Raw genomic sequence first — 23,975 nt, 5'->3', positions numbered from 1 at the left:
CACATAGTGCACATATTGAGAAGTAAAGGGGGGGCTGGCAGAATCCTGAGGAATGCCAACATTAAAAAAAATGTCTTGAGAGAGGGAGAGGGAGAGGGAGAGAGAGATAGAAATATCAATGAGAGAGAAACATCGACATCAATCAACAGTGATTGGCTGCCTCCTGATGCCTCCTGCTGAGGATCTAGCCCACAATCATGGGCATGTGTCCTAACCGGAAATAGAACCGGTGACCTCTTGGTGCATGGGCTGACACTCAACCACTGAGCCACAGCAGGCCGGCGTGGAATGCCAACATTTGAAAAGATATTTATAAACTCTGATATTCTGATCACGTTGTTTCTACTCTACCAGATGAGGTTTAAACATTGCATCAAAGCAGTTTTGATCTTTAGATTGTATACAAAACAATGTTTGATCTGGTCTTTGCATCTCTCATCAATATGATCACTTTTCTTTTCCTCTGCCTTGGAATTAATTTTTCTAAGAATGCATGTGTGGTGCTATTCCACATGTTCATGGTTTTTGCACATATTCTCATTTAAATGTACGTTTATCTTTGTTCCTCTGGTAAATATCAACTCACTAAATTTTTTTGGGGGGGTGGGTAAAATATACCTAACATAAAAATTACTATCTTAACCATTTTTAAGTGTGCAATTCAGTGGCATTAAGTACGTGCACAGTGTTGTGCCACCATCACCACCATCCATCTCCAGGACTTTTTCATTGTGCAAAACTGAAAGTCTGTACTCAAACGGGTACTCTTCACGGATTGCACCTGCTACATGGGAGGGAAGAGAGGAACAAGCTTCAGAGGAAAGCAGTCTCCCAACAGGACTTTTCCTATAGAAATCAGACAGCTGTAACTAAATTCGCATGATTGGGCAAACATGAGAAGGACTATGCAGAAGTCTCCAAAGAAATAGTGATTGTTAGGCTAGGATTTCAGTCAGAATTGAAAATAAACTAAGGAGTGGTTAGTGTAAATGAGGGAATACTTAAATATAAATGGAATTGTTGAAGGAAGAGAAAAGATCCCATATTTATTAAGGACCTATTATTGATACCACATGTTGATCTTTATAAGAACTGTAGGAGGGAAACATTTTTGTTAGTATTTAATAGATGGGGAAATAGACTCAGCAGGTAATTAACCTGAGATTGTACAGCTAGTACATCGTTATACTGTTTTCATTTTATTTTGTTACCTTCAGAGCTTCTATTTACAATTGGGAGACCCTTATTTGATGCTGATTAGATGAATATAACGTATGTGGATATATAATTTAATAAACATTGATTCCTATTGTCACTGTGTCTCCTTTTCTGCTCCTTCTCCTCACAAGGATAAAATCACAATTGGAATTCTAGAATAGGATCTTGTGTTTTATATTTTAGGACCAGCGATAAAAGGAAAAACTTGGCCAAACAAAAAGCTGAGGCTCAAAGGAGGCTTTATGGTCAGAATTCAATCAAAAGGCTCTTGCCAGGTTCCTCAGACTGGGAGCAGCAGAGGCATCAGCTGGAGAGGCGGAAAGAGGAGTTGGTATGACTATTTTAACACACCCACGTTTTGAATTGCATAATTCATTTGCCAGGTTTTATTTGTCAAATTTCTGTATTTCTAGAAAGAGAGACTTGTTCAAGTGCGAAAGCAGGTCTCTAAAGAACAACATGAAAATCGACATATGGGGAATTATAGGTAAGCATGCTTCCTTTTTATACAGATTGTACAAGTGAAGTGTCAAAACAATGAGTGTACATTTTTTAATGCTTTAGGCTTGTTTTAAGCACTGTTCATTTTACTCTGAGATAGTGCTTTTGTTTGATATTTTTCTAGAATGAAAAGGTAGACAGCAAGTAGATGGTTCAGACTTGGGAGACTCCTGCTACCCAGCCTCGAGGGTGGTTAAATCTGATATTATCTTTTAAATCAGATATTATCCTGTGACCTTATCTATAATATAAAAGCCTCACAACTGAGTGGCAGATGACCAGAATGACTGGTCGACCAGTTGCTCAATGCAGGAGCTGCCCCCTGGTGGTCAGTGTGCTCCCACAGCGGGAGCAGCTGCTCAGAGGGCGGGTCCACAGCCACTTGGCTGACTGGGATGAACTGCGCTCCCCCAGCGGGCCCCAGTACACAGATTCGTGCACTGAGCCTCTAGTTTGGTTATCATGTGGTGTTTTGAGACACGTTTCAGGTCTACTAGTATTCTTTCTGCCAGTTTCAAGGAGTGACTATATTTTGTTCTAAACTCTGATGTATCAGGGACTAGGCAAATAATGAAGATGTTTGAAGGAGACGGATATGAGACACTAGAAAGGGTGTGGACTCTGCTAAATGAAACCCTTTCCATGGTATCAGCATTGACAGGATAAAAGGAGACCCCCTAAGCTCCTTGTGTTCTTAAAGAGACTGTCCTTCCTCCCAAGCTTTGACACGGCCTCAGCAGAATTAGGAGAATTGGGGGCCATACATCATCTTGCACTCACAGTAGGCCATTCTTCCCTCGCCTCAACACCATCAGCAGGAGTGGTGACATCACATTTCCTGTCACCCTACCTCTACCAAATTCTCTCCACTATCCCAAGAGATCATCAGGTTAATCTCTGCATTCGTCAGTAACCACACTAAATCCAACACTCCCAAGTTATCCCTCATCACCTAAACATTCCCCCATGACGTTTTGGATTTCTTTAGTATACCCAACTGCAATGATTTCAACCACTACCTCCAACTAAACCCTTATCCTGTATCATCTGGAGTTGCATTGTTTAAGATAACTCTCTAGATAAACTTTAACTTGTGTGTATGACAATGCACATTTATGGATTTTTCATAACTGTATTCATCTTTATTTGTGGCACCCAGTAAAGGCAGAATAGGAGGTTAAGGATTAGCTATGTAGTTGACATTAACTCTTACACTATAATAGCTTCTTTTTTTTTTTAAATTGAATTTACTGGGAGTGACACTGGTTCACAAAATTATACAGGTTTCAAGTGTGCAACTCAACAAAACATCATCTGCACACTTCATCATGCACCCATCACCCCAAGCATGAGATGATGGGCAAATGCTCATCATCCCTATTTCTCCCTCTTTGCCCACCTCCATCTAGCCCTACCCCCTTTCCCTCTGGCTATCACCACACTGTTTTCTGTGTGTATGTGTTATGTATATGTTTTTGTTTTTTGCCAATCCCTTTACCTTCTTTCACCCAGCTACCCAACCCCTCACCCCTGACAGTTGTCAGTCTGTTAGTTTTTTAAACACGTTGGTTTATCTGATTTTATTGTAGACGAATTTATCCTCCTGATGATAAAACTCTACTTGAAAAGTATGAAAATTTGTTGGCTGCTGCCTTTCAGACCTTTCTTTCAGGAAGAGCAGCTTCATTCCAGCGTGAGCTGAACAATCCTTTGAAAAGGATGAAGGTAAAGGGATACGTGTTTATAAAGAGAAAAAAGAATTATGCCAAATAATATGCTTTTAAAAAACAACCTACCTCAGTCCCACATATAGAAACATTTTACGTTGAAGATGCACTTGCTTCCATTTTCACAGTTGGTAACATTTCATAACCAACCAGGTGGTTTCAAAAATAAGAAGTTGTCTAACAGGACAAATTATACAGTAGAGAATGTTGATGTTATATGTTGCAATACTGATCTATTGTAATAAACATGTGTTATAACAACTGTGTATATGTAACTGAATTAAAAATCCATTGTATTTACCAAGTGGTTTGTAATGTTCTCATTATTTGTAGCGTATCTGACATTATTCAGTATTTTTCCCTGATGCTGCCTAGACCTGATAAAGGAGAAGTAATAAATACACATGCATATCCCCAAACATCCCCCCACTCCCCACCTAGTAATCTGTTTACCTTACTGATGGTCTATCAGTTATCTATTGCAGCATAATAAACCATTTCATTTATTTGCTCATTATTCTGCACACTTGGCTGGGCTCACTCGAGTAGTTCTTTCTGCTTGTCTTGCTTGGAGTGAATAAAGTATGATTCACTGCATTTATCTAAAAGGATATGCAAGATGGCTTCACTGACATGCTAGAGCCTCAGGTGAGAGAGCTGGAACATCTGGGGAGCTGACTGAATGTCTCTTTTTCTCTGCATGGTCTCCCAGCAGGGTAGCCAGATCCTTCACTGTGGTAGTCTGAGGTTCCAAAAGGGAGAATTTAAAGACAGGCCCAGTGTGTAAGTGCTAATCAAGCCTCTGCTTGCATGACACTTACTAATGTTCCATTGGGCAACTAACTTTATGTGGACCTATTAATACTCTTTGGACTTTATATTACTTGACATATCCCTGCAGTAATATATTCCCCATATCATGGATACACTGTTATATTGAGTAATTACAAAATCATGATAAATATGATCTTTTCACTCAGATTCCACAACAGAAAGTTTCAAAGCCATTTTCAAGCTGGCTAGACCTAAGAGATAGAAGCAGAAGGAACATTGTATATCCCAAGTGTTATTTTCCTCCAAATTTCCCTCTTTTGAGGTATGCAAATGTTTTAACATTAGAATTATGTTCTGTGGCCTTTTTGTTTTTATTTTTAAATATATTTGTGTTGATTTCAGAGAGGAAGGAGTGGGAGAGAGAGATGGAAACATCAATGATGAGAGAGAATCATTGGTTGGCTGCCTCTTGCATACCCTACACTGGGATTGAGCCTGCAACCTGGAGAAGAGTCCTGACCAGGAATCAAACTGTGACCTCTTGGTTCATAGGTCAATGTTCAACCACTGAGCCAAGCCAGCCTGGCCTTTTTTTTTTTTTTTTTTTTTTTTTTATCTGTGGGAGACCTTTCTTCATTTTTCTTCACGTGTTCTATAATGTTATTTCCCTCTCCTGTGGCTAAATAATCTATTCCTTTTTCCCATTACATTGATCCTCCATCCCTGTTTTTTCTAGTAGAAAACCTAGGGGTACAGATACATCTAGATTCAAATTCTAGTTCCCCACATGTTAATTTTATAACCTTAGGCTAAACTATTTGATCAATGGTTTCCTTGTCACCAAAATAGTAGTATTAAAACTACTTGTCAGGTTGGTTATGAAAATAAAATTGAGGTTAACTAAAATAGTCTATTAAAGTACTTGACACTTAAGAAATAGGCTTCAAACCTTAATTCCCTATTTCTATTCCTCAAAATGTAGTTTAAATGTCACCACTTTGCCCTGTTCCCTAGGCCTGTGAGCCTATTCTTATGCAAATTTGCACTTTTTTTTTTTTTTACTGTTGTTTCTTTTTAGTAAGTGTTGAGATTAGGTAGTGCATGCCCTCAATTTGTTCTTTTTCAAACTCTTTTGGGCTTTCTAGGTCCTTTTACATTTTCATATAAATTTTAGAATCATCTTGAGAATATTTTTTAACAGGCTGCTGGGGTTTTAATTGGAACTATGAGGAAACTGTAAAACAATTTCTCGGGAATTAACAATACTGAGTCTCTGATCCATTGATATGGCATATCTCCATTTATTTAAGTCTTTTATTACTCAGCTCTGTTTGTAGTTTTTGCTATATAGTTCTTGCACATATTTCATTAAATTTATTAAGTATTTGGGTTTTTTTGCTACTATTGCCAATAAATAGTTTTTCATTTTTTTTTCTTTCACTTTTTGGTTTGTTGCCTGGAAGTAGCTATCTGATTATTTTTATATATTGCCCTTATACATAGCAATTTTTATATTAATATTTTTATTAAATTCTGATTTTTATTTTGGTTATTTAGAAGTTTGTTAATTAATTTCCATACATTAATTTTGTAGTTTTATTTTTTTAGGGATTTCTGGTCTAGTTGATCGGTGTTAGAAAAGCATTTCAGTCTTGTAAAATGAATTGAGACTTGCGTTATGTCTCAATATAGTACATATTTTAGCAAATGTACCAAGTCTACTTGGTAATGTGTATATTGCAGGTGTTGGTTGTAGAGATTTATAGATGTCGTTTAAGTAAATTTGACTATTAGTGTTGCTTAAATATTCTATATCCTTTTATATATATTTTTGGCCTACATAGTGTAGCAATTGCTGAGAGAGGTTTGTGGATTTAGTTCTGTCAATTTTTGTTTCAGATTCTTTGAAGTTATGAAGATGTCTTCCTAATTCACCTTTCCTATTTTATCATTATTATGCAGTGTTTATCTTTCTTTTGGGTAACATTCTTTGTCTTAAATTTTACTTTGCGTGATTAATAGTTTATTTCTTGTGGTTACTGTTTAAATGGCACATCTTTTCTATCCAGCCACTTTTACTAGTAACTCATGTTAAAAGTAACAATATTTACAATACCTCTGGTAAATAGCATAAAGTTAAGTCATACTTGTTTTTAAATCTAGTCTGACTATGTGTCTTTAAATCATTTTACAAAATTACTGGTATAGTTGGGTTTATGTCTGCCTTTTGTCTTTTTTTTTCTTCTATTTATACTATTTGTTTAGTATTTCTTTTTTGCTTTTCCTTATTCTTGGAAAAGTCAATTTTTAAATTATTTTATCTTCACTATTGGCTTTTAGTTATATTGCAGCATAATATGGGGTTTTGAAAAGAAATCACAATATGCATCCTTAAATCATAAAGTCTACCTTGAATTAGTATTTTATCACTTCACAAGAATGCTAGTGGTTTAATTTTATTTGGTGCCTCTCTCTAGACTTTGTGCTGTTATCACATATATTACTTACAGTCTTTAAAACACCTTGTTATTATTTTCTAAGCTCTAAGTGGTCTTTAATAGTTTTCTAAATACCACTTCATATTTACCTACATATTTATCCTTTCTTGTGTTCTTCATTTCATGCTTCTGACATGATCATTTCTCCTAGTTTGAAGAAACTTTCTCTAGTATTTCATATTCATTTTAGTATGAATTCTCTCAGTTGTTTTGTTTTTTTAAGCTGAAATTGTCTTTTACTTTCATCATTATTTTAAACTAGTGGCACAGTGCACAAATTTTTACACATTGAAAGTGAATTAATTAGAAGAAATATTTTAATATTTCTATTTGCCCGCCCCCTGATCGCCATCCCCTCCCTCTGCCTGCTGGCGCCTGCTTTGGCTGGCCTGGCACTGCCTGCTCGCTAGCCCTGCCCTCCGCTGACTGGTCATTCCACCCTTCAATCAATTTGCAGATTACTCTTTTATTATATAGGATAGTTTCACTGAGCATAGAATTTTATCTTACCAGGCTTTTTTCTTTTCCTTTCAGCACTTTTAAAGATGTCATTTCTTTGTCTTCTCATTCCTATTCAGAATCCAGCCATTGTTTTTTGTTTGATTTTCCTCTGAATATAAGGTCCTTTGTCTTGACTGCTTTTTCTTGTATTTTCAGCATTTTGTCTTTGATGTGTCTATGTGTGAGTTCCTTTGTATTTACCCTGCTTGTGGTTTTGTCAACTTCTTGAAGACGGGCATTAATGTCTTTCATTGGTTTTATTTACTGCCATTTAAAATTGTTTTCTGAATTTTATTTTGGTTATTTAGAAGTTTGTTGCTTAATTTCCATACATTTAAATTTGCTTTCATTATTTCATCAGATATTTGTGCTGTATTTTGTATATTGTCTGTTTTATGGGACTCTAGTTTCACATATATTAGATTATTGGACAGCATCCCATTTATCTTTGATGCCCCATTCTGTTTTATTTTTCTCTCTCCCTCTCTCTCTCTTTCTCTCTCTCTGTGTGTTTCAGTTTGGATAATTTTCATTGACATATTCTTGCTGTGTGTAGACTGCCCTTGAGCCTACCCAATCACTTCTTAATTTTAGATTATATTAGTCAATTCAAGAATATCTATTTGGTATTTTAAAATTTTATTTCTCTGGTTAAAATTTTGGATCCTTCATTCATTTTGTTCTCCTTTTCATTATTTCCTGTAACATGTATATAATAAGTTTTGAAAAATCTTTATTAATTTTAATATTTGGATTATTTATTGACCTGCTTTTATTGACATCCTTTACTTTTGATTATAGGTCACTTTTTTAAATTGTTATTTTGGATGTCCTATAATTTTTATTTGTTTGATGTTTATAAAATAATCATAAAGCTGAACTGATATTTTCTCCAAAAGAAGGCAAATATTTCTTAGTACGGAGTGTTAGAATGAGGGGCTAATTACTTCGAGCCAAAGAAAAGTTAAAGAAAAGCAAAAGTCAGCAAGTGGTACTACATCAAAATTAAAAGCTTCAATATAGCAAAAGAAACAAACAAAGAAACAAAAAAAATGCAACCTACAGAATGAGAGAATATTTTTGCAAACTATATCGAGGATAAGGAGTTATTAGCCAAATATATAAAGAATTCATGTAACTCAATAACAAAAAAACAACAACAACCCATCAGATTAAAAAATGGGCAGAAGAACCCAATAGACATTTTTCCAAAGAAGACATCCAAATGGCCAACAGAGATACAAAAGATGCTCCACATCACTAATCATCAAGGAAATACAAATCAAAACTACAATGATATATCACTTTATACCTGTTCGAATGGTTATTATAAAAAAAAGACAGAGTTAACAAGCATTGGAAGGATGTGGGAAAAGGAATGCTTGCACATTCATGGTAAGAGTGTAAATTGGTTCAGCAGCTGTGGAAAACAACCTAAGTGCCTGTTAGTGGATTAGTGGATATAGATGATGTGGTATAGACTACAATGAACTGTTCTGTGATGAGAAGGAAGAAAACCCTGCCATTTGAGGCAACCTGGATTGCCTCATTATGCTAAGGGAGATAAGTCAGACAGAGAGAGACGAACACTGTATGATATCCCTTACATGTGAAATTTTTAAAAAGCAAATTAAAAACAGTAAAATTGTGGTTACCACAAGCTGGGTGGTGGGATGGGAGAAAGGTGAATATAGACAATTATATTTAACTACAATAGTTAAACTTGCTAAGAGATTAGATCTTAATTATTCTAACCACACACAATGGCAATATTACAATATATAAATGTATCATAACCAATATGTTGTAAATCCTAATTTTATACAATGTTATATGTCAAATATGTTTTAATTAAAATAAAAAGGTTGCCCTAGCCAGTTTGGCTCAGTGGATAGAGCTTTGGCCTGTGGACTGAAGGGTCCCTGGTTCGATTCTGGTAAAGGGCACATGCCTGGGTTGCGGGCTTGATCTCTAGTAGGGGGCGTGCAGGAGGCAGCCGATCAATGATCCCCTCTCATCATTGATGTTTCTAGCTCTTTCTCTCCCTTCCTCTCTGAAATATAAATAAATAAATAAATAAATAAATAAATAAATAAATAAAATAAGAAAGGTTGAACTGGGTCCAGGCTGGGTTGTAATAGTTATAGTTTCAAGTGCCTTGAAGGTGGCATCTATTCAGTGTTTATTACAGGCCTCGTTCTCTGTTGGCATTTAAGAACTGTAAGACTACAGATAGGTATTTCTGGCTTTCCATCCTCGCCTCCATTCTCCTCTGTCATTTCACACTAAAAAAGTGCTATCAGAGCGACCCGGCAGGGGGAGAGGGCCGGCTCTGTGGGGCTCTTCCAGATGTTACACTAGCCCACATGACCATAGGAATTTCCTTTGGGTTTTTATCGTAGCAGAGTCTCTCTGTTCTGGGCCTGATCTTTGTTGATCTGTGTCCAGATATGCAAATGACCCCAATGTACAAAGAGGTCACTCATCTCTTCAAACCTAGGAAGAACTTTTCCCTGTCTGGTATTTAGTTCCTTTATACTACTTTTTAATCCACAGCTTTCCAAAGTCTTAAAAATATGATTATTTAGTTTATCTGTCTTTCTCTAGCTGTTACGATAAAAGTATTGCCTTTTACATTTTTTCTCCTACACAGAGGTGGAACTCCATACATTTCATTTTAACTGTCTTGTGCTTTGGAATTCATTGTAGGATCATTATTTATAATCAAACTGTATAGCAGGAATGTTTTGGTATTTTAATGGCTAAGCTGTCTTTGATTGGTATGAAGAGTAACTTATAAATTTCATGGCTCAGTGAGATTTCTAGTTTCTTCAGAAACCTTTTTTAAAAAAAGAGGTACTGAAATATAAATCATATAAGTAAAGATGTGATATTTTTGTAGGTGGAATAAATAGTTCAAAGAAGCATCAATTATTCTTTCGATATAGCGATTATGCTCCCATTGCTCTGGTTTGCTCAGTATTCACTTGGGTGTTATGTTTTTATAACTTTTCCCTTTGACTTCAAAATGATTTTCGAAGAGGATTAGAGAAGGTATTAAGCCTATAGGATGGAAACATTTTATAAAGTTCTAAAGATACTATTGTTCAATAGTTGAAGTTTTGAAAATTCCATTAAATTGTGCCCATGGAACAAATATTAACATTAGATTACTAACTGCTAGGCCAGTCATCAGTTTTCTGTCTGAAATTGTAATATTATTTTACAATAATCAAGATAGAAATGATTGATAAGATTGTGGTCTGGAAAATTAGAGTGATTTTTAGAAAATTTAAAGTGTCTAATAGGCTAATTTATTATTGTAGTCAGATTTTAATAATGTTCTAAAACATAAAAATACATTTGTTTATAATCTATAATAATAAAAGTGTAATATGCAAATCTACCGAACGACCAAACAGCAGAACGACCGTCCGGATGACACGCACTGGATGACACGCACTGGCGCCAGGACAGCCAAGGCGGGTGCTATGTGATTGGTCAGGGGGCCCCACCATCACCCCATGATTGCCCCGCAGAGGGAGGTCCGGGCCACCCACTGCGTGGCGATTGATGGGGGGCTCCGTGGAACCAGGGAACCAGGGAACCAGGGGTGTGTGAGGGCGGATGTGGGCAGTGCCAGGCGAGGGCCCCAGCAGCCAGGGCAGGGGCTGGGGCTGGGAGGCAGCCAGGGCTGTGAAGGCCTATCATTGCACGAATTTCGTGCATCGGGCCTCTAGTAATATATAATAGATTTTCAGCAATGTATTATTTATATTGTCAGATTTTAGTGAACGCCATTTTTTAAAGAGTTTTTCATGGCCTTTATTACTCATTTGATCTGAGTAGTCTTCATCAAATAGTTTTGTACATTATTTTATGGAGATTAACGAATTTAGAAAAATTCTAGAATCCATTGGTGATCATAGTTTTAATTAATATCTTTTTAAGGAGGAAGAAATTTTGGATCTTCTGGAACAATGTGAAATCGATGACGAAAAGTTGATGGGCAAAACTTCCATGCCTCGAGGACCAAAGGTACAGTACCCATATCTTTCTTAGTATCAAAGTAGATACGACTAAGTACAGTTGTTCCCTTTGAATTTATCACTATAATAATGACTGATGGCACTTTCAAGGAACTGCATGGACCATGTGTGCAGTACAGAGAGAGTTGGTTATCTCACACATAGAAGTTCTATTTTGTTTTGTTTTGTTAGTTTTCCTCACTTTTTTTGGATTCCTTTTGTAATACTAGTGAAATCCTGATGAGTTGGACCAAGAGGGACCTAGAACTAATAGCCTTGTTTTATACTCAGTATTAATTTTCCCTCATTTCTCTAGACATATAATTACCAGAGAAGTATAGTGATATAGAGAAGGCAAATCGTGACTCTAGAAAACCTTATCACAAGCCCCATATTTTGCTGACTTAGCAGCATTGAAATTGTGTTAGCCGACATAGGCAGCTTCTAGGAGTAAAGAGAAAGCAGTCATGCGTGCAAAAATGAGCAGGTGTTTGCTTTACCTTTATCTGTACTGTGGTGATGACATCAATATGGTCTTTGGTTATATGTCAAAAAGTTCTCGCTAATAGCGCAGGGAAGAGATGAATTTGTTAAGTGTTGGGAACTTTTTCATTGTGCTCTTATTACTTTACGTTTCAGCAATACTAAGCTATGTCCTTACACTCATCTTTCTCTGTTGTCCTTTCATGCTTTTTCTATGCCACTGTGCTTGACTGATTAGTGCCCCCCTTCCTAATCCAGCTGAATCGGTGCTACCTTTGTAGAATCCTCTTCACTCCCCTAATTAGACTTAGATCTTCCTTCCCCTCCTCCTGCTGTATCACAAATAATGCTTCTGTAGAGCAGTTGTGACAAATAATTACTTGCATCTTTGCCTTAATAAAAGGTTGTAAGTTCCTGGAGGGTAGGATGTTTTTATCTTTGCATCTCTCACACCAAGCACAGCATCTGGAACGTGGTAGCTTCTCAAACACTATTAATTAGGCCCTGGCTGGTGTAGCTCAGTTGGTTGGGCATCGTCCAGTGCACCAAAAGGCTGCCGGGATGATTCCCTGTCAGAGCACCTGCTGGAGTTTGATTCCCAGTCAGAGCACATGCCCGAGTTGCAGCTCGATCTCCAGTAGGGGGCATGCAGGAGGCAGCTGATCATGTTCTGAGCTCACATCATTGTTTCTCTCTCCCTCTTCCTCTCTCTAAAACTCAATAAAAATACTTTTAAGCCCCCACTATTAGTTACATTTGTTGAATGTGTCTGCAAGGGCCTCATTGGCAGAATGAGCAGATAGGTGAACCAAAACCCAGATTGTGGCAAATACTGTAATAAAGCGAGTGGAAAGTGTTACAGTGAGAGAAGAAAGGGATTGGCAGACTGTGGATGGCTTCATAAATGCCGTTTGAACTGGGTCTTTACAAATGAGTAATGCTGTAAACATTTAAGATGGGTGAAGGACGTCTGGGTTAAAGGGAACATTCAAGGCAATGACATGGAGTTGTGACGTTGCCTAGCTTGTTAGAGAACTATGAAGAATTTGGTATGACTCCAGTGGAAGATTCTTGGAGAGCACAGTGGTACACGATGAACCTGGTGAAAGGTACGGATCTGGTGAAGACTGGAGGTCTTGGATGTCAGGCGCGGCTCTTCTGAATTATATCCTCTCTACTGAGGGACTGTGGAAGATGCCATTGCCAATGCCTTTGGAACAATTATATTTTTAGCGTGTCTGTAAAAGTGAGTACCTTAATGAGTCATTCCTTCACTTTGGAAAACACTGGGAAGTTTCTGAGCTTTGTATATTAATTATTGCCATTCACGTATGACCCACTTAAAAATAAAATTGGACATAAAAGTAAGTAGTATGGTTTGTGCGATAACTCCATACCAGTTTGCAAATAAGTCCATTTTTCAGTTAAGGCGTTGTTTAGCGTTTGTGCCACTATGACGTCTTATTAGTGATTGCTTGAGCAGTGTGTTGGTCAAAATGCACATATGGCACAGCTTTTAGTTTCCTCTTGTGATTCTTTAAAAGGGAAAATAGCGCACTCTGTAGTCAAGCTCCCTTAAAAAACCTGAAATCTGTGTGCCTCCACGAAGGAAGGCACTGTCCGTGAGCCTGATTGTGCCACTGTTTCTTCTGGGTCTGCTAGACTTCCGAAGAAATGCCCTTCCTCCAGAATCCTTATTCCCCACGGCTGTCAAGATATTTGGTGATTGTATTACTGGTAAATGACTGGTTTTTATGCATATCACAATGAACATTGCTAGTGCTCAGTAAATATTGGACTATCAAAAGGAGAACATACTTTTAAATACAAGTTGGTACCATCGTATATTGAATTACTTTCCTCTGGTGATTTTTCATCCTTTGCAAAGCCAATAACTGTAAGACGATCATGCCCTGGCTTACTGTGTATTCCGGGCACTGCATGCAACGCTCTTCCTTTCTGTACCTTTCATCTCACACTGTTACATGAGAGGAGATGCCTTCTTCCAGTGAAATCCCATGGTAGCCAAGGATTTCATTATTTATGTATGCTAACCTCAAACATTTGTGTTTGAACAGAGAACAAGAAACTTATATACAACTATGGGAACTTTCCCCAGCAGGAATAAGAGGCATATGGTACATGTGATAAATAGTCTCTTAACATGACTAAGTTCCCAAACTGTCTTGACCTTGTTGCTTCATACTCTTTGTGAAGTAAAACTGCCCCACTTCCCTGATCTCATTCTTTCAGCGGCACTGGAAACACACTGATGGGGAGGTTTGAAGACAAGAGATTCTAATGGAGATATTGGAACACAGTAGTCTGGCATTTTGAATCTTTACAGTTTTACCCTCTGCATGGCACCAATCCTCCAAAAATTTATGATGTATTGATTTACATTATATCACTTTTGTTTTTCTTAAATGTAGCATGGCCAGTGAAAAGCAATATGGTCCCATTATGGCCTGACCCTTTGTGTCATAGTTAGGAATCTTCTGAGAAAGAACCTAAGTTGTTCATAACCAATTTGTAAAGTGGACAATTAACTACAATTTTTTATTTGTAAAAATGTTCATAACAAGTTAGCTATATGAGAAATACCTTAGTCCTTTTGCACATTATCTGAGTGAATTGGTTCATTGGCTTCTGTTTTAAGATGTGACCTTTGTGGACGTATAGTGGTTTATCTTACTTTACTTTCTGTGGTTTATTTGGCCTCTGCTTTCCTTTTCTTTTTGTCTCTCTGCCCCTCTTGTCCTTTCTCTCTCCTCCTCCTCTCTTTCTCACAAGCATGTGCACACATATCCACAAACACATATACACACTTTGATTGAATGACTGAACATTAATGATACAGCAGAGGTGCATACCTGAGTCTTGATGAGTAATGGGTAACCTCTCTGTATGGAATGAAGAAAATTTGATTATGTTTCTAATTTTTATAATTTTATCTCAAATAATTTATTTTATTTTCTGTTTGTGATAACCTTGTCTTTTTTTTTTAAATCACGGAGAAAAAGCATTTTCCTCATTATGACTGAACTATGTTATTTAAGGTAGAATATTTGGCAGAAATAGAAAAATTAGTGAATTGCATTGGAGGCTAATAACAGCACTGTAGCAGTAGCACTTTGGAGGATTTTCAGGTGTCAGTGAGAAGCAACATGCATAGTGGGAAATTGAAAATAGTAATTAATCATGTTAATGTGCCTTCTTAAGAAACGTTCTGACAGTAACACCTTTTTCTGTGTTTTAGCCTCTCTGTTCCATGCCTGAGAGTACAGAGGTGATGAGAAGACAGAAGTACTACAGCAGTGATAGCAGTTATGATAGTAGTGACAGCTCTTCAGAATCAGATGAAAATGAAGAGTACCAAAGTAAAAGAAGAGAAAAGCAAGTTACTTATAATCTTAAACAGTCCAACCACTGCAAAATATTCCAAACACCCAGTAAGTTAATTTCTTCTAATTTAGTTATTATCTGAAGAATTATGGAACTGAATTATAAAACTCAATAAAAGGATCTTGGGCCAAATGAATGCTTGTCCTGTGTGAGGAGACCTGAATTCTATCCCACATCTTTCCCTAACCAGATGTGGGTGCATCCCATAATCCCCTTCAGGGTCTGGAGGTAGAAGATGAAAGTTTAGTCGACCTAAGAATCTCTATAGTCCATTCTTCTATATTTCATAGTTTTTGTTAAGCCCTAGACATCTTCATGGATTTATAAAATGTGATGCGTGACTGATCTGCTGATTGCCTTCTCTCTTAAGCCAATATATTCTTTCACACCCTTTCTTGCTTTCTCTACCTCTCTGCCACCCCTTTTGCTGTGTATCCTTGCCTACTTTTTAAAATATATATCTCTCTAGGTATTTGACTTGAATGTATCTGTGAGCCACACAATTGTGAAATAGTTTTGTTTCCTCTCGTTTTCATCATGGGTAAGCGCTAAAGTTGGGGCTTTTGGTAGATTGGGGGAGTGAACAACCAGCTTCTCTGTCTCCTTCCTTTTCAGTTTTAGTTTTCTTTCTTCCTTTATTTCTTTTTACATTTTCTCTTCCATTCTCCTGCCCTTTATTGTTTTTTGATCCCCAATGTCCACTATTGTGTCCATAATTCTTCTTTCATCCCCCAATGTCCAGTGTAGCATCCCTGTTTGCCCCGGCTCCCTTAGAGATCCCTCCCTGACACTGCAGGACTTATTCTTATCTCTTGTTTCTCACATCTCTCTTTGCCTTGACCTTCATTATCCCAGGACTTCATTACAGGGACTGCTTCGATCATGCAATAAACACAATGTGAGCCTTTGTTCATCTCCAACAATGGTTTAATGTGTTCACTTCCCTGATAATAGAATTTTGCCTTCAACACTTATGGCAAAATGCATGAGGAATGCATAACTAATAGATGAAGATCTTAATGGTCTTTCATTTGCTTCTAAATTATTTCATAAAGATACCTGCTAATGTTCCTGTCTTTGAAGGTTTATATGTTTGGATGGGAAATAATGTTGTATTATGTTCCATTGCATTTGCTTATTTATTTACTCATTTAAGGTATCTTTATTGAGCACCTGTTCCAGAGTTTATAGTTATTTTATCAGTTTCTTCCTTTTTTCTTAAAGCTCTCTTAAGCACTTTCAGTATGTCTCTGTGTATGACCCTGTTCCTCTCAGAAGTTGGCCTTGTTTTGCCCAGATTTCACCCATTTTTAACCCCTCTTGGCTAATGTGAGCATCCCTCACAGCAATGAATTAGCAGAGAAAAGGGTAGGATTAAGAAAAATTATTCAGGTTCTCATAGCTTTGAGATTGTTCTTTGTTCTTAGACCAATAGGTTAATAAATCGATATTGGACAAATAATGCACTAAAATCTTTTTAAGTGTGAATTCTCCTTTTAAAATTAATTTAATCACATATCTTTTAACTAAGTTTTAGATTTTATTTTTAGAGTCATCAGAAATTGCAATAAGGGTTTCTCTTTGTTTTACATTCTCTCTTACCCTAAGTAATATAGCCACAGACCCTTCTTGAGTTTTCTGTCCAAAGTGATGCTGATGAACAAGGACAAAGTTCAGATTATTTGTAACACTTTCTGTTGTAGATGGTTAACTTAGGAAACTCAAACCTGTTATAGTTTTGAAATATATATTTTGGGTTGATATAAGTTAGTCATATACAAAACTATATTAAATATTCTTTCACATAATTTATTTAAATTATAACCATTTTCTTGTTAACCGACCTAAATGTCATTGGCATATCTAGCTACTTAGTTACTGTGTATGAATTTTCAGTGTATGCATGGGAAAAATGGGAATCTTTGGCCATTCAAGAGAAAGGATAGTTTCCTTGTACATCTATGGTCAGATTACACATGTCCAGACCTCTGCCGCAACCCGCGTGGCTAGAGAGAACAAGAGACCTGAGTAGGGGTGACGGGAGATTAAGAAAAAGAAAGACACAGAGACATTATACAAGTAAAGCTGGGACCAGCTGGGACACTGTTCTCAGTTGGAGAGACAGCTACTCAGAGGTAGTGCAGCACATTTATTATATACAGCATGATACCATGAAGTTTTACTAGAGTTTAAGAAAAAGGAAATTATGTTAAATCATGCTTAAAGATTAAGCTGCATTCTTCATTCTGGTGGCTTCTCATAATTGTCAGACCTGGATGAATCTGGATAATAGCATCCGCCCCTGGCGCCTGAGCTAAAGGTCAGGACTGACAACATTCCTCACCTTTGGAAAGGTCTGTTTCCAGGGCATGGCTGTGCGGACACCGCAGGATTCGGCTGACAACTTTCGCTCAGGTGCCCTCCCAGGCGCGCTCCACACAGACCACCATGTGAAGCCTTACAGGAGAGCAGGGCCCAGGTGCATGTTGAAGCACATGCTTTGGGTACTTGCTTAGTAGAAGACTGATCTGGGGTATGTTCCCCACACAGCCCTTCTCTAGCAGCACTGTCCTTTCAACATGGTGTGACTTTTAAACTTAGATGGAAGTTACTAGTTTAAAGAAATGGAGGTGGTGAAAGTGTTTTTTTTTTTAACATCTTTTATAGCTTGAATGAATATACTTCTCTTTACTCTTTTGAACCAAATGAGGAGTATTAGGCTTCATATCTATTCAAAAAATCATTTATAAATACACCCTTAAATATAAGGTTTATATATCCACGGCCTTTTAAAAGGTTTACATTTTTTCAATAGCTAATGAAGAGAAATATTTGACTATCCAACCTGCCTTTATGTGAGTTTTATTAAATTATTTAACCAATGAAGAGTCCTAAACAAAAAAGAATATAATATAGCATAGAAGGTATATAAAATGTATGAACTAAAAAAAGATATAAATGTTGATAATATTGAGTGACATTCTATTTTCCTGTGTCAGGAATCAAATTTACCTGGAATAGTGGATTCTCTCTTTTAAATTTCCTCAATGTATAATGGGGAAGATATTCTATGGTTTTCCTACTTGTTTGTTCTGATTACAACCCTTTAGTTCCATATACTTTTTCTCATAACCTATTGCTATGGTAATTTAATCTATTTTTAAAAAAATTCTTCTTACATGTGAATAAGAAGACTGTCTAGCATCACTCTTGTAATAATTATATATTTAAATTCCATTAGGATAGTCTTTATATTTTTCTTCTGTTTTTTTTTTTTTTTTTTTCCTTCATGGGCCTGACATTCTGTAACTCTCTAGACTCCTGTCCATTCCTTCCTATAAATCTTACCGTAAGATATTTTTCTTATAACCTACATACAGATTCTAATGACTGACCAATCTAATCCAAGGGTAAAGGATAGTATTTTCATGGTCTCATAGGAAGAGTGAGACACTGGCATTAGGTCAAGATTTAAACCTGAGCTTGGCACACTCTCTTCTTGTGTGACCTTGAGAAAGTTCTTTTCCTGACCCTCCTGGTGACAGGGATTCCTGCTTCAGAGGGTTTCTGTGAGGATTAGAAAAAAAGTGTATGCAACGCGATGCCTGGCTTATAGAAGGTTAGTTTTCCTTTCCATAAATGTTAGTTTACCTTTCTTCTGGTTCTTCTATGTCATGTTTTAAGAACATAAAATTAAGGGTACCATTTAAATATTCTCATGATAGCCATTCTACATACATGACACGTGTTCTGCACCAAGTTCACCATTTAAACTGAAGAATTATGCTTTGACATTTATCACCATGCCACTACCCTGTGGTCTAATTATTAGTTTATATGGTGGGAAATTCTATTAATTACTCCTCTTCTCCATCATTGATAGGTTCCATAAGGCGTTCATTCAGTTGCCCTCGGTCCATCTCTTCTCAGTCACCTTGTAGTGCAGACATCCGCCCTCTCTCTGCTCAACAAATGATGTCAGCATCTCGGACAACTTCATCATGTCGGTCACATTCCTTAAACCGTGCTTCCTCCTACGTGAGGCATCTGCCTCATAGTAATGATGTCAACTCTAATTTTCAGGTGGTAAGTCGTCTACTTTGCTCCTTTTGAGATTACAGGAAGCATTGTTCTCAGATTTAGGTGGCAAAGGGATAAGCTGGGAGGAGGATAGATTGAACCTCATCATTCAGTTCATGGTATCATGGAGTTTGGATTGCTTAATCTCTCTTAACCTATCACTTAGTATGAACTCTTACAAGGCAGACCAGAATATCACAGAACTTTAGAATGAACACTGTGAATAGCATTTTATTTTCCACTTGCTTATCTACTTATATAAAAACCCTGGGTGGTGTTCATCACGACCACCAGAACTGCGACCAAGTGGAAGGAAGTCAGTCCTGCAAGGGTTGTCTTAGCAATGGCTGTGCCCTCCCCCAAGCTGTTTCCTGGAGCTATTTCCTGTAAGGGCTGGGTTTGAGGCAGGAACCCACCCTGGGAGCATGGAGGCATATCTTTAGAAAGTGTGCCGAGCCAGCACGGCCAAGGGTGAACCTGAGTGGGGCGGCTGAAAGGCTTAGAAAAGACAGACAAGAGAATAAAAGCCGGGTCTCTGTGGGATGCTGCTTCTCTGAGAGACAGCGACCATGCTCACAGCAGATGCTACGAGGGAAAGTAAGGGTGTGACCAAGATGTTTACAACATTCTCCTGGGTTTCAATCCTACTCAACTACATGCACCTCAACTCTATCAAGCCTACATCACTCAGGCACATGGGGCCACGTGTTCAGACCATAGGTTCAAGCTTACAACTACAGCTGTTGGCTATAATTGTGCAGGGAGGGCCCTGCCCTCCAAGCTGGGACTTGCACGTGGCAATGAGAGGACGGAGCCCTCTCATCAGTCCAAGGCTTGAACCTGTCGAAAACACTGTACTGGCTCCCCACAATAAAGTTTTAATTCTGTTTCTTTGTTACTAATGTTGTGGCCCCACCCCATAACAAAGAAACAATTTCCAGAGGATGAGGCCCAGGAATTAGAATTTTAAAAAGATTCCCAGGTGATTCTAATGTGCAGCCAAGGTTGAGAACCACTGCTATAGATAATATTAAAAATATATCTAAATGTGCAATTCTTTGTCCAAAAATTCAAAAATTAAATGAAAAAAATTTGGATATACTCGATGGAGATTTTCACACATATTTGAGTGATGATTCCATTGATTCCACAGATGATGCTGAAAAGGAAAATTTTGCCATCGAATTTCTTAATAGTATTACTCCTTTGGGAATGCTGTGTCATAAATTAAAATTGAAAGTGGGTGCAATTATCATGCTATTGAGAAATCTCAATAGTAAATGGGGTCTTTGTAATGGTACCAGATTTATTATCAAAAGATTACGACCTAACATTATCGAAGCTGAAGTATTAACAGGATCTGCAGAGGGAGAGGCTGTTCTGATTCCAAGAATTAATTTGTCCCCATCTGACACTGGCCTCTCATTTAAATTGATTTGATGACGGTTTCCCATGATGCCAGCATTTGTGATGACTATTAATAAATCACAAGGACAAACTCTAGACAAAGTAGGCATATTCCTACCTGAACCCATTTTTGCACATGGTCAGTTATATGTTGCTTTCTCTTGAGTTTGAAGAGCATGTGATGTTACAGTTAAAGTTCTAAGTACTTCATCACAAGGGAAATTAGTCAAGCACTCTGAAAGTGTTTTCACTCTTAATGTGGTGTACAGGGAGATATTAGAATAAGTTTAATCATTTTATCAGTCATTGTTTGCATCACTGTTGTTTTCATATCATGTTTTTGTCATTTTTATATCATGCCTCTGTTGTTGTTATATCTTTTTGTTACTGTTTATTTATTAATAAATTTATATATGATTTTCATATACATTTTACTAATTTCCTTTCATCTCTCACACTTCTATTATAGAGAAAGGGCAAATAGCAATATTAAAATATCTCTGCTAATTAATTCCCTTTTTAAAAAAATATATTTTATTGATTTTTTACAGAGAGGAAGGGAGAAGGATAGAGAGTTAGAAACATCGATGAGAGAGAAACATTGATCAGCTGCCTCCTGCACACTCCCCACTGGGGATGTGCCCGCAACCAAAGTACATGCCCTTGACCGGAATCGAACCTGGGACCCTTGAGTCTGCAGGGCAATGCTCTATCCACTGAGCCAAACTGGTTAAGGCAATTAATTCCCTTTTAATGTGCACAAATTTTGTGCACTGGGCTACTAGTGTAGTTGATAATTTTGTTGAAAATCATCTGAGGAAATATATGATTTTATAGTGTATTATGCAGTATATTTGAAAATTTGGAGAAATTTGTTGTGTGGAAAAATTTTTAGTGGGACTGTTGATTAATAGGTTAAAAAATAAACCATTGATAAATTATCCTTAGAGTACTGAAATACAACATTTTTTATGTTTTCTGTATATTAAATTAACATATATTATTCCCTCCTTAGCATGAGTCCCAGAGATTCAGTATTGAATAAGTTAGTGAATTTATTTGCCTATCAGACTTATAGATGCTGAAATAGATAATGCCAAGTACATTCACAAAAACCAGACATTTATTTAATTTGTTTATTTACTGTGGATGATGTTTCTAAATGGAAGAGTCTGGAAGGTATAAGTGAATGAGTTTCACTTGTTAACAATGAATGATTTTTTTTCTTTTTTCCTAATTAAGAATCGCCAAAGGTATATGTAGTAAGTGAAACTTTTGACCAGGAAGTCTTTTTTAACTATTCATATTTATATTTTAGCATTTTGAGATAAATAAAATGCAACTGTGTGGAAGTAATAAAGATATTGGGAAATCATACCCACTTAATCCTAAGAATTTAATTCTAAGAATAAATGTAAAACAATTTTCTTTTGCCTTTTTTATTGTTTTGATTTTTTTAATTAAAAGTGCATTGTTTTTACCTAGAAATATCTTTCAGACTGTAGTGGCACAATGAAATAAGGCCCCCTCCAAATATCTGTATTCTTTCAAATTTAAGAGTGAGTCTTTGCGGCAACCAAGAACAAAAGAAGAAGAAGAGGATCTAACAAGTCAGACCTTACTTGTTCTCAAGGACATGAAGATCCGTTTTCCAGGGAAATCAGATGCAGAAACACAACTTCTGGTAGAAGATGTGAGTATTTGACATGTATAAAATTCCAAGGAGCTCATTCCTTTTATTCATCTTAGGATATTAACATTTATTTACCCATGGAGGCATTCTCAATGACATAGTAAACTTAACTGATGTTCTCTTCAACCTCCTCAAGCTGCAGAAAATACAGTGGCTATTTGAATTATTATGATTCATGAGCAGTGAGATTACCTTTATAATTAGCAATGCAAAATACCTTTTAGTGCATTGTCCCATTTTTTATGATGCAATCAAGTGAAAATGATTCACGTTATTCAGTTATTGCTCTTAATAATTAAAGAACTATCAAGTTAAAGCTGCTTCTATAAAGATTTAGAAAGATCTAATATCGAATTGATATGTAATAAAAAGAAGTGGGCTTTGGGCATAAAATATGGAGAATGTAACACCCTCAATGATTTTGGTCAAATTTTGTAATGGCTTATGCTCTGTTTTTCTTGTTACACACACATTTGCACCACCCAGTGGAATATTCTAAAATGGCAGAGTCCTAAAATTCACATTAAACTCAATGACTTTTCCTAATTAGAAAGGTCCAAGTTATTTAAATATTTTTGGTGAAAGAACATTTCTTAATTTAAAGTTCTGTCTCTTCATTCAAACATTCTTTTTAATTGCTGTTTGTAGATTCCTTAGTAATAGAACTTTATTTTCTGGTTTCCCTAATATTATTACCTTTCCAGTGGAGAGGACACCATCTGGTGGCCAGTTGTAGGATAAAAACCAGAGCTGTGCACTTGGCCTTTTTTCACTTTTTGGCATTACTTTTGTCTAAAGCAACTATCTAGAAACAAATAATAAAAAATGACTTTATTTGTTTAAAAAATCAGTCATGAATATTTCTGTTTTGAAATCATGACATAGTTGTAACCAAAACCCCCAAATATTTTGCATTGTGTTGTTATTTATTTTTAAAAAAGTAAAAATAGCACCTTGCCTGCAAATGAGGCACATCAAAGGAAAAGGAACACAAATTGATATTATTTGTAAGTCACTATGCTAAATATGGTTTTATTTATATGTTATCTTATTTAATCAAGTTCTTTTCTAAATATAGCCAATGACTTTGTACCAGACATTTTGCTTCTATTTCTTAGCTATACTAGTAATATACTACCATTTTGAATCATGTAGAAGAAAAATTAAATAATCAGAGAATAGAACTAATATTTGTGGCTAATGTGATTGTTTTACCAAAAAACATGGGCTTACATAATTAATAACTAATAATTAGATCATTAGATTATTAGTCATTAGATTATTTACTATATGTTCACTATATGCAGCAAATATTTTAACCTGTTTGTTACAGTGTATATTACTAGAATATATATTCAGAAATTTTGCAGATTTGACAAAAACAAAACAAAGGAATAATGTAATCCTAATTATGGATTACATTATGGGCTATCTTCTAATGTATTATTCAATATTCTGTTATTATGGGTGATATGGTAAATACAGGTTTTGAAATTAAAATGGAAAATCTACATCTTGGGCTTCTTTCCAAACCTTATATGCCTAAAGACATTTTACTTCCACTTATTAGAGACTGTGTGCTTTTTACAGCAAGAAGCAAAAAAATTTGGATTCAGATGGCTTCTTAACCTTATGTTAGAAATCCTTGCACATGTCTTTT

At 36.4% G+C, this 23,975-nt stretch overlaps 1 protein-coding gene across 2 annotated transcripts in view; it reads left to right on the top strand.

The window, feature by feature from the left end:
- TTLL7 (tubulin tyrosine ligase like 7) overlaps positions 1-23,975 on the top strand; it is a 139,758-nt gene that overhangs the window by 79,012 nt on the left and 36,771 nt on the right. For both annotated transcript variants that reach the window (XM_036351279.1, XM_036351280.1), the window contains exons 11-17: positions 1,402-1,549; positions 1,632-1,705; positions 3,309-3,444; positions 11,171-11,257; positions 14,990-15,182; positions 19,019-19,221; positions 22,181-22,315. In XM_036351279.1, coding sequence (XP_036207172.1) covers positions 1,402-1,549; positions 1,632-1,705; positions 3,309-3,444; positions 11,171-11,257; positions 14,990-15,182; positions 19,019-19,221; positions 22,181-22,315 — 976 coding nt within the window. The remainder of the gene's footprint in view (positions 1-1,401; positions 1,550-1,631; positions 1,706-3,308; positions 3,445-11,170; positions 11,258-14,989; positions 15,183-19,018; positions 19,222-22,180; positions 22,316-23,975) is intronic.

This window comes from Myotis myotis, unplaced genomic scaffold (assembly GCF_014108235.1).
Source record: "Myotis myotis isolate mMyoMyo1 unplaced genomic scaffold, mMyoMyo1.p scaffold_m19_p_2, whole genome shotgun sequence".
NCBI lineage: Eukaryota > Metazoa > Chordata > Mammalia > Chiroptera > Vespertilionidae > Myotis > Myotis myotis.
The sequence above is the reverse complement of the archived record's forward strand: the minus strand, read 5'-3'. Positions and strand labels throughout refer to the sequence as shown.